Genomic DNA, 18626 nt, shown 5'->3' on the forward strand with positions numbered 1-18626 from the left:
AACTGAAGCTAATCTGTAAAGTGGATGAAGATTTATGAGCATTACAGCAGTATATTCAGGAACATATTTCCCAAATTATTTACAGGTCTAGAGAAGTTAAATTCTGAATACTAAATCACCCTATGAGCGTTGCTCTTTACACCGAGGAAAGCCATTCACCTACTCTTGGACTCAAGGGTGAAATTGAGATGATGCATCAGCAAGGAGTTATCTCCCCATGCCAACAAAATGGTGTTCAGGAATGATTACGGTCCCAAAGCCAAAGGTCTCAATAAGAATCGGTGCAGATTAAACAAATCAGTAGAACATGATATCGATCCAGTGGATGACACTCTTGCCAAACCAGCCAAGAGTACTCCATTCCCCAAACTGCGTGCACGCAGGAGATTTTGGCATTTGCCTCTGGATTAAGAATCCAACAATATCCACCTTGGGTGGGAGTCACCAAATGTGCGACCTCTCACTCCATGGCCTCCCTCGTCCCTCTTTCTACCTATGTCATTGGTACCAACATGTACCAAGACTTCTGCCTTATCACCCCCCCTTCAGGATGCTCTGCAGCCATTCAGTGACATCCCAGACCCTGGGAAGCAACACACCATCCTGGAGTCACGTTGATGGCCACAGTAGCACCTATCTGTCCTTCTGACTATAGAATCCCCTATTACTATTGCTCTTCCTCTCTTTCCACCTTTCTTTGCAGACAGGCTGCTTGTGGTGTCAGAAGCTTGGTTCTATCCGCACTCCCTGGAGGAACCAACATCATCAGTCTCCAAAATGGAATATCGATTTGCGAGCGGGACCCCAGGGGACTCCTGAACCACCTGCCTGTTTCTCTTGGACTGCCTGGTGGTCACCCATTCCTTTCCTTCTCGAAGTCCCTTCAGCTGTGGTGTGACCACCTCGCTAAACCTGCTATCCACGATGCTCTCAGACTCACCGATGCTCCACGGTGTCTCCAGCTCTGAAACTGAGCTTCCAGGAGCTGCAGCTGGACACACTTCCTGCACACATGCTGGTCCCAGGGACTGGAAATGTTCCTGGATTCTCACCTGCAGCGGAAGCAGTTATTCAATCACTGATGAGAATTTTTACAACACAAGGCATTCTGGGCATTGTCGTGCCAGCCAATGGGCCTCAATTTATGAATGATTCCAAAATTTAGCAAAGGAATATGGATTTCTTCACGTAACCAATTCATCTCAGTATCGTCAAGCAAATGGCGAAGCTAAAAAGATGTATAAACGCTCAAAGATTTTATGAAGAAGAATGAAGACTTGAATCTAGTTCTTCTGAGTGACCAAACCTCACCACTACAAAATGGTATTTCACCATCTGAGTTGATGGGAAGGAGATTGAGAAAACGCCTTTCATCTCTGACACAGAAATTAAATCCAGTATCACGACAAAAACCACAAGAGGGTAAAGCAGTGTGTAACAACAGAGAAACAAAGTGATTCATAACTTTAACCAGAAACACAGAACACCATGAGTTAGTAGTGCTGAGGCCCAGGGAGAGAATATGGGTGTGAGACCAACCGGTGAAGGTACAATCATTGAAAGAACCCACAACTGAGATCACACAGGGTTGGGACAGACCAGGGTACCAGTAGGAGAAACCACAGTGCCTTGATATCCTTGGAAAGAAAGCCAATAGAAACTTGGGCCTACTACTCAGATCCTGAAGAGAAAGAAGAAGTAGTAACACAAAGCTCTACTGCCACCGAGGAGAATACTCACACCGATGGAAGAGAAAGTACAGAATATCCTGGACCTCATAGAGATCAGAACAAGATCAGGGAGACTGGTCAAGGCACCTCAAACACTAACACTGTGAAGTCTGAGATTTGGGGGCAAGATGGAGGAGGATGTAAATGTGATAAGGATAAAACTTTGGGGGGATGTAGAGTAAAAAATGTGAATATCAGAAGTACATGATGAAGATGTAACATTGCATAACTGAGTAACAAAGATCTGTGTTGTGCATGCTCGTGCACTATACACGTCTCAATTGCGACTGGCAGGGTCATGTGCTTAATTTTGAGGAGTTATTCCCGCAAGGAATCGGAGTGCACCCCAAACACGATCTGATCCCTGATGATGGAATCAGCAGTGTCACCATAATTGCAAGATTGCGCTAATATACGGAGATGAGTTAGAAAGGATTGGAATGGTTCATCCTTACTCTGAAGGCGTTGCTGGAAGATATAGCGTTCAAAGGTCTCGTTTGTTTCGACTTCACAGTGACTGTCGAACTTCTCCAAAATGGTCTTGAATTTGGTCTTGTCCTGGCCATCGGTAAAATTAAGTGAGTTGAAAATGTGGATGGCTTGGTCCCCCGCAGTTGATAGGAGTAGCGCGATTTTTCTGGCATCGGACGCATCCTCGAGGTCAGAGGCCTCAATGTAGAGAAGGAACCTTTGCTTGAAAACCAGCCAGTTGGCACCAAGATTGCCGAAGATCCGTAGCTGTGGAGGGGCCTGGATCTTCTCCATGCCGCTGGAAGGCACTTGCTGGTTGTCACGGAATCACTCGAGGTAAACCACTTAGAGACAGTAGACTACTGATACCATGTCGTGTTAATCACCCTGGGGTAACACGGACTGCAACTGGATGCAGTTGTACTTGAAAGTAGACTCCAAACTTTGATGTTAGTTCAATACGCTTCATTGAACTTGTTAAGCAGTGCACACAGTTCGCTGTGGGTTTGACATTCTACTAATCTAAGCGTGCTTACTGTAACTAACTAGACCAGACTAGCTCTGAGCCACGTGTAGAAGGTGCTAACTGATATATACACCCTGACTGTCACTCCAGTGTCACCAGTGGAAAGAGGCAGAGTGTTGATGCCTCGTGTGTTTTATAGTGGGAGACCACCTTCTAGTGTTCTGCCTGGTGATTGGTTGTGTTCTGTCCTGTGTGTTGATTAGCTGTACTGGGTGTCTGCCACTGCCTGTCTGTATCTCATTATGTGCATGAGTGCATATCATGCCAATCTGGAGGAAGAATTTCCAATCTGGTGCAAAGTTTCCAATATGTAAAGTAAATAAAGAGTGATGGTTTTTTTTTTAAATAATATTTTATTGAAAATTTTTGGTCAACCAACACAGTACATTGTGCATCCTTTACACAACATTATAACAATACAGATAATAATGACCTTTTTTATTTAAACAAGAACAAAAGAAAACAACAACAAATAAATAAATATTAAATAACAAAAAATAAAAACTAGCCCTAATTGGCAACTGCCTTGTCTCAGGCCACCCCCCCCCCCCCCCCCCCCCCCACCCCCCACCCCCCAAGTCCTGGGCTGCTGCTGCTGCCTTCTTTGTTCTCCCCTATCTATCTTTCCGCAAGATATTCGACGAACGGTTGCCACCGCCTAGTAAACCCTTGAGCCGACCCCCTTAGGACGAACTTAATCCGCTCTAACTTTATGAACCCCGCCATATCATTTATCCAGGTCTCCACCCCCGGGGGCTTGGCTTCTTTCCACATTAGCAATATTCTGCGCCGGGCTACTAGGGACGCAAAGGCCAAAACATCGGCCTCTTTCGCCTCCTGCACTCCCGGCTCTTGTGCAACCCCAAATATAGCCAACCCCCAGCTTGGTTCGACCCGGACTCCTACTACTTTCGAAAGCACCTTTGTCACCCCCATCCAAAACCCCTGTAGTGCCGGGCATGACCAAAACATATGGGTATGATTCGCTGGGCTTCTCGAGCACCTCGCACACCTATCCTCCACCCCAAAAAATTTACTGAGCCGTGTTCCAGTCATATGTGCCCTGTGTAATACCTTAAACTGAATCAGGCTTAGCCTGGCGCACGAGGACGACGAGTTTACCCTGTTTAGGGCATCTGCCCACATCCCCTCCTCAATCTCCTCCCCTAGCTCTTCTTCCCATTTCCCTTTTAGTTCGTCCATCATAGTCTCCCCTTCGTCTCTCATTTCCCTATATATATCCGACACCTTACCGTCCCCCACCCATTTCTTTGAGATGACTCTGTCCTGCACCTCTTGTGTCGGGAGCTGCGGGAATTCCCTCACCTGCTGCCTCGCAAAAGCCCTCAATTGCATGTACCTGAATGCATTCCCTTGGGGCAACCCATATTTCTCGGTCAGCGCTCCCAGACTCGCAAACTTCCCATCCACAAATAGATCTTTCAATTGCGTTATACCTGCTCTTTGCCACATTCCATATCCCCCATCCATTCCCCCCGGGGCAAACCTATGGTTGTTTCTTATCGGGGACCCCCCCCAGTGGTCCGGTCTTTCCCCTATGTCGTCTCCACTGTCCCCAAATCTTCAGTGTAGCTACCACCACCGGACTCGTGGTATAGTTCCTTGGTGAGAACGGCAATGGGGCTGTCACCATAGCCTGCAGGCTGGTCCCCCTACAGGACGCCCTCTCTAATCTCTTCCACGCCGCTCCTTCCTCCTCTCCCATCCACTTACTCACCATTGAAATATTAGCGGCCCAATAATACTCACTTAGGCTCGGTAGTGCCAGCCCCCCCCCTATCCCTACTACGCTGTAAGAATCCCTTCCTCACTCTCGGAGTCTTCCCGGCCCAAACAAAACCCATAATACTCTTTTCTATCCTTTTGAAAAAAGCCTTCGTGATCACCACCGGGAGACACTGAAACACAAAAAGGAATCTCGGGAGGACCACCATCTTAACTGCCTGCACCCTCCCTGCCATTGACAATGCTACCATGTCCCATCTCTTGAAATCTTCCTCCATCTGTTCCACCAACCGCGTCAAATTTAGCCTGTGCAATGTGCCCCAATTCTTAGCTATCTGGATCCCCAGGTAACGAAAGTCTCTTGTTACCTTCCTCAACGGTAGGTCTTCTATTTCTCTACTCTGCTCCCCTGGATGCACCACAAACAGCTCACTCTTTCCCATGTTCAATTTATACCCTGAAAAATCCCCAAACTCCCCAAGTATCCGCATTATTTCTGGCATCCCCTCCGCTGGATCCGCCACATATAGTAGCAGATCATCCGCATATAAAGATACCCGGTGTTCTTCTCCTCCCCTAAGTATTCCCCTCCATCCCTTGGAACCTCTCAGCGCTATCGCCAGGGGCTCAAATGCCAGTGCAAACAGTAATGGGGACAGAGGACATCCCTGCCTTGTCCCTCTATGGAGCCGAAAATATGCCGATCCCCGTCCATTCGTGACCACACTCGCCACTGGGGCCCTATACAACAGCTGCACCCATCTAACATACCCCTCTCCGAACCCAAATCTCCTCAACACCTCCCACAGATAATCCCACTCCACTCTATCAAATGCTTTCTCGGCATCCATCGCCACTACTATCTCCGTTTCACCCTCTGGTGGGGCCATCATCATTACCCCTAACAACCTCCGTATGTTCGTGTTCAGCTGTCTCCCCTTCACAAACCCAGTTTGGTCCTCATGAACCAACCCCGGGACACATTCCTCTATTCTCATTGCCATTACCTTGGCCAAGACCTTGGCATCTACATTGAGGAGGGAGATTGGTCTGTAGGACCCGCATTGTAGCGGATCCTTTTCCTTCTTTAAAAGAAGCGATATCGTTGCTTCTGACATAGTCGGGGGCAGTTGTCCCCTTTCCTTTGCCTCGTTGAAGGTCCTCGTCAGTAGCGGGGCGAGCAAGTCCAAATATTTTCTGTAAAATTCAACTGGGAATCCGTCCGGTCCCGGGGCCTTTCCCGTCTGCATGTTCCTAATTCCTTTCACCACTTCTTCTCCCGTGATCTGTGCTCCCAATCCCATCCTTTCCTGCTCTTCCACCTTGGGAATTTCCAGCCGATCCAAAAACTCCATCATTCTCTCCCTCCCATCCGGGGGTTGAGCTTCATACAATTTTTTATAAAATGTCTTAAACACTTCATTCACTCTCTCCGCTCCCCGCTCCGTCTCTCCATCTTCGTCTCTCACCCCCACTATTTCCCTCGCTGCTCCCCTTTTCCTCAATTGGTGTGCCAGCAATCTGCTCGCCTTCTCTCCATATTCATACTGTACACCCTGCGCCTTCCTCCATTGTGCCTCTGCAGTGCCTGTGGTCAGCAAGTCAAATTCCACATGCAGCCTTTGCCTTTCCCTATACAGTCCCTCCTCCGGTGCTTCCGCATACTGTCTGTCCACCCTCAAAAGTTCTTGCAACAACCGCTCCCGTTCCTTACTCTCCTGCTTCCCTTTATGTGTCCTTATTGATATCAGCTCCCCCCTAACCACCGCCTTCAACGCCTCCCAGACCACTCCCACCTGAACCTCCCCATTGTCATTGAGTTCCAAGTACTTTTCAATGCATCCCCTCACCCTTAAGCACACCCCCTCATCCGCCATTAGTCCCATATCCATTCTCCAGGGTGGACGCCCTCTTGTTTCCTCCCCTATCTCCAAGTCTACCCAGTGTGGGGCATGATCCGAAATGGCTATAGCCGTATATTCCGTTCCCCTCACCCTCGGGATCAATGCCCTACCCAACACAAAAAAGTCTATGCGTGAATAGACTTTATGGACATAGGAGAAAAACGAGAACTCCTTACTCCTAGGTCTACTGAATCTCCACGGGTCCACCCCTCCCATCTGCTCCATAAAATCCTTAAGCACCTTGGCTGCTGCCGGCCTCCTACCAGTCCTGGACTTCGACCTATCCAGCCTTGGTTCCAACACCGTGTTAAAGTCTCCCCCCATTATCAGCTTTCCGGTCTCTAGGTCTGGGATGCGTCCTAGCATTCGCCTCATAAAATTGGCATCGTCCCAATTCGGGGCATACACGTTGACCAACACCACCATCTCTCCCTGTAATTTGCCACTCACCATCACGTATCTGCCCCCGTTATCCGCCACTATAGTCTTTGCCTCGAACATTACCCGCTTCCCCACTAATATAGCCACCCCCCTGTTTTTCGCATCCAGCCCCGAATGGAACACCTGCCCTACCCATCCTTTGCGCAACCTAACCTGATCTATCAGTTTCAGGTGCGTTTCCTGTAACATGACCACATCTGCTTTAAGTTTCTTAAGGTGTGCGAGTACTCGTGCCCTCTTTATCGGCCCGTTAAGCCCCCTCACGTTCCACGTGATCAGCCGAGTTGGGGGGCTTCCCACCCCCCCCCCCCTTGCCGGTTAGCCATCATCTTTTTCCAGCTTCTCGCCCAGTTCCCACGCGGCTGTATTTCTCCCAGACGGTGCCCCCCCGCCCATCCTTTCCCACACCCACTCCCCCCTTTCCCCAGCAGCAGCAACCCAGTAATTCCCCCCTCCCCCCCCCCCCGCTAGACCCCCCGCTAGCGTAATTACTCCCCCCATGTTGCTCCCAGAAGTCAGCAAACTCTGGCTGACCTCGGCTTCCCCCCGTGATCACGGCTCGCCCCGTGCGGCGCCCCCTCCTTCCTGCTTCTCTATTCCCGCCATAATTATCATAGCGCGGGAACCAAGCCCGCGCCTCTCCCTCGGCCCCGCCTCCCATGGCCAACGCCCCATCTCCTCTCCCTCCCCACCTCCCCCATCACCACCTGTGGGAGAAAGAAAAGTTACCATACCGCAGGATTAATCATACAATCCCTCTTCGCCCCCCCCCCCCCCCACTCGTCCCACCACTTTGTCCAAACGTTCATTTTCGTAGTCCAATCATTCCAATTTTTCTTCTACAATAAAAGTCCACGCTTCATCCGCCGTCTCAAAGTAGTGGTGCCTCCCTTGATATGTGACCCACAGTCTTGCCGGTTGCAGCATTCCAAACTTTATCTTTTTTTTGTGAAGTACCGCTTTGGCCCGATTAAAGCTCGCCCTCCTTCTCGCCACCTCCACACTCCAATCTTGATAGACGCGGATCACCGCGTTCTCCCATTTACTCCACCGAGTTTTCTTCGCCCATCTAAGGACCATTTCTCTATCCTTAAAACGGAGAAATCTCACCACTATGGCTCTGGGAGCTTCTCCTGCTCTCGGTCCTCGCACCATAACTCGGTATGCTCCCTCCACCTCCAACGGACCCGTCGGGGCCTCCACTCCCATTAACGAGTGCAGCATCGTGCTCACATATGCCCCGACGTCCGCCCCCTCCACACCTTCAGGAAGGCCAAGAATCCTCAAGTTGTTCCTCCTTGCGTTATTTTCCAGTGCCTCCAACCTCTCCACAGATCGTTTCTGGTGTGCCTCCTGTATCTCCGACTTCACCACCAGGCCCTGTATGTCGTTTTCATTCTCTGCTGCTTTCGCCTTCACGACCCGAAGCTCCTGCTCCTGGGTCTTTTGTTCCTCTTTCAGCCCTTCAATCGCCTGTAATATCGGGGCCAACAACTCTTTCTTCATTTCCTTTTTTATCTCCTCCACGCAGCGTTTCAAAAACTCTTGTTGTTCAGGGCCCCATATGAAACTGCCACCTTCCGACGCCATCTTGGTTTCTGCTTGCCTTCCTTGCCGTTGTTCCAAAGGATCCGCTGCAATCCGGCCACTTTCCTCTCCTTTTTCCATCCGTGTCCAGGGGGAACACCCTTCTGGTTTACCGCACGGTGTTTTCAGCCGTTAAAATTGCCGTTGGGGCTCCTATCAAGAGCCCAAAAGTCCGTTTCACAGGGAGCTGCCGAAACGTGCGACTCAGCTGGTCATCGCCGCACCCGGAAGTCAAGAGTGATGGTTTTAACAAACGACAGTCTCAAGCAGCTTACACTGAGAGAGTAGACAAGCTCCCCAAAACCCCATATAGACCCTGAACACACAATGTCAGAAGGTGATAGCGGTTTCTGGAAGAGGAGCAGCGTAGTTATGCCCGGTATCCTGAACAATCTTTACCAATGAATCAGCATCTCAACAATAAATTAGCTGCGCAATTATCACATTGATATTTGTTTGATTTTGCAGTGTGAAAATTAGGTGCCATGTTTCCTATTGCGACTGCCCTTCAAAGGCATTTCATTGGCTTGAGAATGCTTTGGGGTGCTGTAAGGTTGTGAAAGGCACTATGTAAATGTACTTCTGTTTTCTGCAGTAATTCTGCAGCATCAGTCTCTATCTCTCCTTGCCACTACCAATGACTGTCATTGATAGCTAGTATCTCATGCTTCTGTTGAGTTTACTTTTACTTATCTTCATCTCCAGCTGCTGCTACTGACTTTCTTCGGCACATTTAACATCATGTGACAGGAAGTGGCTATTTATATACAGCATCCGAATTAACTGATTGTCTTGAGAAACAATCCCGGGGGCAGTTTGACCGGAAAGTAAATTAAGTGTTGTTCATAATTGTTTTGGCCATGAGCAGATTATTTACACAAACATGTCACTGGGCTGTGATACAGCTGAGGGGTTGCAGATCTTTGTGACAGAACGACTTGTGAGGCCCACCAGTCATTTGAGCCTTGAGGTTGTGTTCTAAGCTTGTGGCAAACTCTCAGGGATCTGTCATTTTATATAACATATTAAATCCTCACTCTCACACCCTCTGATATGTCATAACATCTGATCTAATAACTCCCCTTTCTAACAAAGAACTAGAGCAAACACTCCACAGCTCAGTCCTTGCACTCCCTGCTGTAACGTGGTCTTTTGTGCGATCTCTTAAAAAAAAAGCACAGTCCAGATGATCCACTGCTTTCAGAGTTTTGATTCCTTTATGATGACTATACCAGTCCTACGCTGTAGTAATAAACTGCAACACCCTTCCATGCAGCTCGCCTCTGATGTTCTTTTCACATTACATTTCTATTTTCATACTTCAAGATCACTGAGAAGGCAAGGAGGACATGTGGTACAGTGGCAGTGCTCTCGCTCTAGACGGGAAGCTCCGCGTTCGAGTCCAACTCCAGCTCTTGTTGACCACAGAAGCAGCGTTCATAACGTGGTTCATAACGTGGCTGATAATCAGCTTGGGAATCCTTCCAGCACTTCCCCACTATTCCCTAAAGGGAAAAACTGTGTGGGTGAAGATGCGCTATGAAAAGAAAGCAGAGACGGCACTTGCAGAGACCTGAGTATGCTTTTCCATTGTTTTGAGGTCACCTTTACCTGTACACAACTTTGCAGAGTGAACCATGCTGCTGACGTTTTACATAGCGTCCAATGTCTAAAGTGCCAAGAAGTGCCAATGCAAATCAGATAAGATAGCATCAAGCAGCAGTCAATAGGACAGCACTTTGCTATTTTTTCAGGTCCAATATCAGGCATTTCTGTTGTATATACGTTGCTGTTCTTTCTGTCAACACACAACAGTAATTCCTCAGAGTTGTAAGTATGTGACTGGAAAACATCAGCTTAATGTTGACACTATTACTATTAAACTACAAAAGTCACGATTTCCCCGGTGTGTATTGTAGAGCTGCATGTGGAAGGGTTTGCAAGGACCAGGCCACCAGCAGCGCATATCAGCAATTTGGGCAGCCTTTCATAATTTACTCTCCATGAACACAACAAACATTTCCATGCACCAAAAATGCACTCCCAGTAGGTGAGGCTACATTCCTAAAGTTCAGTTTGGTAAGTTGGCTTACACAAGTCAATATAAAAATAACATTTCCTGTACTTAAGCGCACAGACATACACAAATACACAGGCAAAACCGCACACACAAATACAAACACACAATGACACATACACACACAAATAGATACAGATACGCACACACCAATAGGCATACATAGCAATGGACACACAAATAAATACAAACACACACATACACACAAATAGATGCACATATACTCACACACTCAAAAACACACCCACACACAAAAACACATACAGACATGGGCATCACGGTGGCACAGTGGTAGCACTGCTGCCTCACGGCGCCGAGGTCCCAGGTTTGATCCCTGCTCTGGGTCACCCATGTGGAGTTTGCACACTCTCCCCATGTTTGCGTGGGTTTCGTCCCCACAATCCAAAACATGTGCAGGGTAGGTGGATTGGACATGCTAAATTGTCCCTTAATTGGAATAAATGAATTGGGTACTCTAAACCTATTTTTAAAAACACATACACACAAATAGACACATATATACACACGCACAACACATACATACACATATTACAAATAGACACACATACATTCACACTCAAAAACACATACATTAGTGCACACAAAAACACATACAAACAAATAGACACACATATACACACATACACAAAAACACCAAAAAAAATACACACAAAAACACATACATACACACACACAAATGCATAGGCACCCAATTACAAACATACAAAAGCATGCGCATATACACAAACGCATATACATACACAAACGCGTATATACACACACAAATATACGCACACACAAATACGTACACACAAATACATAGACACACAAGTATAAACACACAAATTCATGCACATACACACACACAAGCACATATACATACATACAAATACATCGACACACAAGTACAAACACACACACATGCATGCGTATACACACACAAAAACACACAAATACATAGACAAACAAGTACAAACACACAAATGCATGCACATACACACACATATGCACACAAGTACAAACCCACACAAATGCATGTGCATACACACACAAACACATATGCACACACAAGTACAGACATACACAAATGCACGTGCATACACACAAATACATATACGCACACAAATATATACACACACAAATAGATATACACACACAAATACATATGCACACAGAAATACATACACACACAAATACATATACACACACAAATACATAGACACACAAGGACAAACACACACAAATGCATATATATGCACACACAAATACATATACACACAAATACCCACACAAATACATAGACACACAAGTACAAATGCAAGCACATATGCACAAATACAGATAAACACTAATAAATATACATACACAAATCCTTACACACACAAATATATTCACATGCAAATACATAGACACACAAGTACAAACACACAAATGCATGCGCACTCACACAAATACATATACACACACAAATACATAGCCACACAAGTACAAACACATGTCCATACACACACAAATATATACACACCATAAATACATTTACACACACAAATACATATACACACATAAATACACACACACAAATATATAGACAGACACAAATACATAGTCACACGCAAGTACAAACACACACAAATGCAAGCGCATACAAACACAAATGCATGTACACAGATAAATACATATACGCACACATGACAGGATTTTCCGGTTCCCCAGCCGCGTGTTTCTTGGTGGTGTGCTGTTCGCTGGTGAGGAGATTCTATCTTCCAACCGCTTGCAAATGAGATTTCCCATTGTAACCACCCCATGCCGCCTGGAACCCCACAGATGGGGTTGCATTGCTGACGGGAAAAGTGATTCACAACGGCCGAGGAATTCCAGCCACAAATACATATGCATACATCAACACACATACACAATAACAATATGCTCGGCTTATTTGAATATGGGTATTTATTACTTTGTGTAGTCTATATTTGAAAACATTCCTTTGTAAGGTTAGAATAGTGAAAAGGCCTTTACAGTGTAAATAGCTGGTCAGAGTTGGTTTTGTCACATGTCATTTTAGTTTATTTCAATTAACATTAAAAATTCGGCACAGAAAGGACCACAAATAATAATATTTGAACTAAAAGTGGAAACTTTAATCACATGCAGTTTTCTTCAGGCTCAACTGATGCTGGGAGTCTGTATCTTGGACTTGATCATTACTCCCGAGCTGACAGATGGGAATTTAGCAGCAACACAGATTAGTGAAAGTCTTGATTACATCTCTCAGAAAGTGTCTCCCAATTAATACTTTGAAGTGCAGTGACTGCTTTTATGTCGACAATGTAGCAGCCACTGGGCGTGCGGGAGCCAGTGGAGGTTAACGAGTACAGAAGATTGGGTAAATGGGACTTGGTGTGAGTCAGGATTTGCGTAGTAGAGATTTGGATGAACTGAAGTTTATGGGAGCTGAAGGATGGGAGGCTGGCCCCGAGAGCATTGAAATAGTTAAATCTGGAGGCGGCAAAGACCCAGATGAGGGTTTTGGCAGCAGATGGTCTGAGGCAGCAGCACAGATGGTCGGTGTTATGTGTGGCTTAATTAGATGATCTCAATCAATGACAGAGAAACCTATAAGAAAATTTGTCACCCCGGGCTCTGCCTCTAACATGGATTGTTAGGGTAATTCTGAACCATAGAGGTGAGGGCCTTGGTCTGTTCTGAGATAGCCAATCTCAGCCAATTGGAGGTGTGGGGACTATATATATCTTCAGTATCCTTGGGGAAGAAAGGGAAAAGAAAACTGTACAAGGTCCCTGGGTGCTCCAGATTAGCACCCAGTGTATTGCCTCATCACCCTATCCTAATCCAGCACAGCTAACAGAACCTGCGGCCTTCCAAGCCTGTAGCACTCGGTCCCCACAACACATGCATTTTCCTCTCCTAGAATGTGTGTTCGTAAGAATGTTGATGAGGATTGGGGTTGGCTTAGATGTGATGCTCAGAAAATCCAAAGTCCGAGCTCACACATGAAGAGTAGCTGGGTGGCTTATGAAATTGGCATTCAGCAGGTTGCACTAAAGGGGTCACATTTCATTTCACAATCTGTTTTGGCCTATAATAATTCAGGTTTCCATACATCTGATGTTTGGAGCAAAAAGGAAAATAAATAATGTTGATTATATACTTTAGCAAAATAACGTCTAATTACATTCCCCTATATTTTCCCTCAGGTATGATTATGTGGAGGTCCGCGACGGTGGAGATGAGAAAGCAGCATCACTGGGAAAATTCTGTGGCAAGATTGCCCCTTCTCCACAGATCTCCACAGGACCACTGCTATATGTAAAGTTTGTATCAGATTATGAAACACATGGAGCTGGCTTCTCCATCCGCTATGAGGTTTTCAAAACAGGTTGGTTGCTCTGACTTTGTCGCACTGTTTTGCAATGCATCCTGAGCTTTTTCAATTGGACTGAATGCTTCACAGTTGTCACAAAATTAGTACCGTCTATATATTGTTAAAATAAATCTTGTGCAGTCTGCACACTTACTGTCCACTCACTTACTTTCTGTGGAAATTCAATAAGTAAAGTCTAATTCCAAATGAGCGTGTTTTGACAGGCATCTATTGGCACTGATAAATGGTGAACTGAAATGTAAAATAATGGTTTTCTGAATGACTTTGCTTTCAGTCGAACTTTTCAATCTTTTGGCCAATCCTCAGTCTGTTCAAACAGCATAGTAATATGCTCTGTTGCCAAAGCAAGAGCAAGATGAGATTGCTCTTGGGCCCTGTGCAAGAAGCTCAAGTCCAGAGTTTTTCCTCATTCACACAACATCTGTGATTGATCAAAAGTGCCTGAGGAATTTTAATGGGCACTCATGCAGCTAAACCTTCACTACTTGGCACAGTTCCCTTTTCAGCTTTCACGCTCACCTTGACAGACTTCAAGAAACTGCTGCCATTTCCTACAAACAGGAACTCTTTCTGGTAACTGATAATGTCAAATGTAACTCTTTACAAATAATGTAATTCTAGTGAAGTGCATGCAATTTTAACTGATATGATAAATGACATGCGAACATACAAATTAAGACCAGGAGTCGGCCATTCGGCCTCCTGAGCCTGCTCGGCTATTCAATTAAATCATGGCTGATCTGATTGTGGCCTCAATGCCACTACGCTACCTACCCTCGATTGATTGATCTTTAAGCTTTCAATGAGTCAGTTGGAGGTTACCATTCGAGTTTACCATTCTATTAAGTCCAACATAGATTGCCTCTTGCGTTATTGCGGACCTCGCTTTAAATATATATACAAATACTGAAGCTGAAACCAAAGTCCGAGAAGGCGCATTGCAGTTACTCTGTGAATCTTGAAGGCAATGCATTTACAGGAGTAATCACCCTCTTTCCCTGCTATCTGTTGATATTCCAGTGGAATTAGTCTTGGTACATAGATTGCATTTTGAAAAATACTGAAAATGTGCCAACACAATAAACTTTTCTTAATTTGTTGGTAAAGCTCGACATGCAGTTCTTGCCAGTTAACCATTCTCCCAGTAAATAAAAGTATTTGCTTTAAAAAACTTGTGCTCAAGCATCAATTCATTAAATTTATACGAGGGGGCCTGCTGGATTGTAGGAGATATTTAAGATGCCTGTTGTATAACAAAGAGTCCAGCAAGAAAACGCAAAATGACTCTCAGTCCTTTTACATTCACTTTTTTAAGCACTAAACCCGTTACATCTTTTCAAATCTGGCTGAATCTCAAGGCGAGCGACATAAAATAAAATAGAGCATGAAGGTACTTGCTTTTAGTCCACTGACGGCAAGAAAGCCAGCCACAACTCAATTAACTCAACCCCTCAAAAACAATAGTCGGATTTCAGTTTGCAGATCATTAGCTGCATGGTTTTGTGTTCTGCAATTTCTCATAAACTGATTTAAAAGTCGGCATGATCTCTGATAAAATTCAGTTGCTCTTGCTGCTATATAGTTGTTTCAGTCTTAATGAGTTCAACAGAACAGTTATACTCCTGGCGTCAAATCTTTGCTGTCAAAAATGGGTTAATGACTTTGATTCCAGGACATTAAAGGCCAAGCTTCTGAGAATTGTGTTTAGTACAGCTATACTTTAATGGTTTACCGAATCGGATCATTTGGATAAAAGCACTGTTTTGGTTACTAGGGAGGTGGCCCCAGAAGAGGCCTGTACTGTGCTGCTTGTTAAAGCTCATTGCAAATGATGATGTAAAGACTAATTCCAGCCATTTTCACCGCCTCATATAAATTAACTTGAAATGCTAGAATCAAGTGTGAGGCTGGGGAGGGAGGCGTGGGGGCGGTGGGGGGAGTGGGGGTGGGGGGGCACTTCCAAGCAATGATGCTTCCCCTGAACCTTTTCTTTGCCCTCGTTGTGAAGTCTGTAGTTTGTTTGCAAATGTTTTGTGACTGAAGACTCAAAAGAGAGAATGATGCCAGGATTACAAATGCTTTGCACATTCTCCCCGTCTCTGCGTGGGTCTCACCCCCACAACCCAAAGATGTGCAGGGTAAGTGGATCAGACATGCTAAATTGCCCCTTAATTGCAATTTTTTTTTAATTTAAGAAAAAGGATTACAAATGCTGCTTTGAGAAAAGGATTTGAGTCAACATTTTTTTGCATCCACATTGATAGGGATTCTGGGTTTTTTCGGCGCTGGATCCAAAGGTGGATATTTGTGAAAATCAGTCTGGTGTCTGAACCTATTCTAAATTATAGACCAATAATTGGCGAAGATGAGATAACTTTTCCAGCCATTCTTTCATTCTCCTTGCTGAAGTCCTGAGGAATGTAGGAAGTCATAAAGAGAGAAGGAACCTTTAATTATGCAGCGGCTTATGTCCTCGGGCTACCCCAAGGTGCTTCACATCCAATGAATTATTTTTAAAGTGCAATGATTGGTGTTGTGTAGGCAAATGTGACAGACATTTTTATGCACATTAAATAGTAACTAGTAATGTTGGTTAAAGGAGGAACATTGACCACGACTATTGGAGAATTGCTTCCTTTTCTGCTTGTAGTTTGTACTTCACCAGGCAGATGTGACCTCAGTTTAATGTCACTTCTCAAGAAGGCGTTTCTATGAGTCGAGTACTGCAGTGAAATGTCAGCTTGAATGATGTACTCAATTTGATATTAGGGATTTCCGCTATAAAACCATGAACTAATATATGCACAAGACTGCAGGGATATGTACAGACGTGTAAAATGAAGTAAAAAAGCAAAGTCGCCATAGTCCCAGATGACCATATATTGCTTTCCCCATGGAGGGGAGAGCTGATTGGTGGTGGTTTTAACCTGAGGATCACCACACCTCAGGCGAGGAGAGAGGTTGAGAAGGCGGGGCCTTCATGAATAACTTGATGAATAACAGATGTAACTATGATGCAGTCATGATAGCTCCCATTACCCTATCAGAATCTGGGACATGACTGCAAAACACAACTACAAACCTACATCCCCTGCCCATCCTTATCACTATGCCAGGGATCGAATACTGGTCATTAATAATAATAATAATAATAATAATAATCTTTATTAGTGTCACAAGGGGGTTTACATTAACACTGCAAAGAAGTTACTGTGAAAATCCCCTAGTCGCCACATTCCGGCGCCTGTTCGGGTACACTGAGGGAGAATTCAGAATGTCCAATTCACCTTACAAGCACGTCTTTTGGGTCTTGTGGGAGGAAACCGGAGCACCCGAAATTTGACATCTACATCTATATAATTGGCTGCTAGACATTTTCATAACGTTTGACCACATTCCACTAATATAGAACAAGAATAAAAGAGAGAGTACAAAAAAAGAAAATACCCAGACTCAAAGTTACATATTGTGCCTCTGTGAATGATGACTGGTATTTATAAGGGGCTTACTAACCGAGATTTAAAATATGGCAAAGGTAAATAAATCGATAATTGGGCAATTCGGGACACTTTAGGTTTTCAATATGTTACAAATGTCACAGCTAGTTGTCAGGGCCACTTGAACTTAAGGGCCAGGATTCTCCGAAATCCCGGCCAAGTGTTGACACCGGCGTCAAAACCGGCGCAAGCGACGCCGGCGTCAACGGGCCTTCAGGCCCAGTCATCCTCCCCGTCCTCAGGGGATAGAACGGCGGCGGAGTGCTGTGCGCTGCTATTGTGGCAAAAGCCGGCCTGCCACGGCCAGCGCGTGTCCGCACGTGCGGACCCGCGCCGACCCGTGGGCAACATGGTGGAGCCCTACCCGGCATGGCGGGATTCGCGCGACCCCTGCCGATTCTCCGACCTGACGCGGCTCGGAGAATCCCGGCCAAGACCTCTGGTCAGTGACAGGGATCCATCTAAAAAGGAAATTCCAATTAAGGGGCAATTTAGCATGGCCAATTCACCTACCCTGCACACATTTGGGTTGTGGGTGTGAGATCCACTCAGCCACGGGGAGAATGTGCAAACTCCACACGGACAGTGACCCGGGGCTGGGATCGAACCTGGGTCCTCGGCAGGAGTGCTAACCACTGCGCCATCTTGCCGCCCAATGATCCATTTTTAAAGAATTTGTTCCTGTTTATTTGCCGTTAATTTAATCCAAGCTACAGAGTAGCAGTATATAAATGCCACATTTGGATCTAGAGGTACCCCTTCTTATGTTTACAGAGTATGTAACTCTGACACAGAAAATAGAAAAGCATCTGGGGCGAAATTCTCCCCAAACGGCGCGATGTCCGCCGACTGGCGCCCAAAACTGCGCTAATCAGACGGGCATCGCGCCGCCCCAAAGGTGCGGAATGCTCCGCATCTTTGGGGGCCGAGCCCCAACATTGAGGGGCTAGGCCGGCGCCGGAGGGATTTCCGCCCCGCCAGCTGTCGGAAACGGCCTTTGTTGCCCCGCCAGCTGGCGCGGAAATGACATGTCGGGGCGGCGCATGTGCGGGAGCGTCAGCGGCCGCTGACAGTTTCCCGCGCATGCGCAGTGGGGAGAGTCTCTTCCGTCTCCGCCATGGTGGAGACCGTGGCGGAGGCGGAAGGAAAAGAGTGCCCCCACGGCACAGGCCCGCCCGCGGATCGGTGGGCACTGATCGCGGGCCAGGCCACCGTGGGGGCACCCCCTGGGGCCAGATCAC

At 46.1% G+C, this 18626-nt stretch overlaps 1 protein-coding gene across 3 annotated transcripts in view; it reads left to right on the top strand.

The window, feature by feature from the left end:
- The window catches only part of nrp1a (neuropilin 1a), a 314669-nt gene that overhangs the window by 59175 nt on the left and 236868 nt on the right, over positions 1–18626 (top strand). For all 3 annotated transcript variants that reach the window (XM_072508335.1, XM_072508337.1, XM_072508336.1), the window contains exon 4: positions 13701–13882. In XM_072508335.1, coding sequence (XP_072364436.1) covers positions 13701–13882 — 182 coding nt within the window. The remainder of the gene's footprint in view (positions 1–13700; positions 13883–18626) is intronic.

This window comes from Scyliorhinus torazame, chromosome 6 (assembly GCF_047496885.1).
Source record: "Scyliorhinus torazame isolate Kashiwa2021f chromosome 6, sScyTor2.1, whole genome shotgun sequence".
In the NCBI taxonomy this organism is placed as follows: Eukaryota; Metazoa; Chordata; class Chondrichthyes; order Carcharhiniformes; family Scyliorhinidae; genus Scyliorhinus; species Scyliorhinus torazame.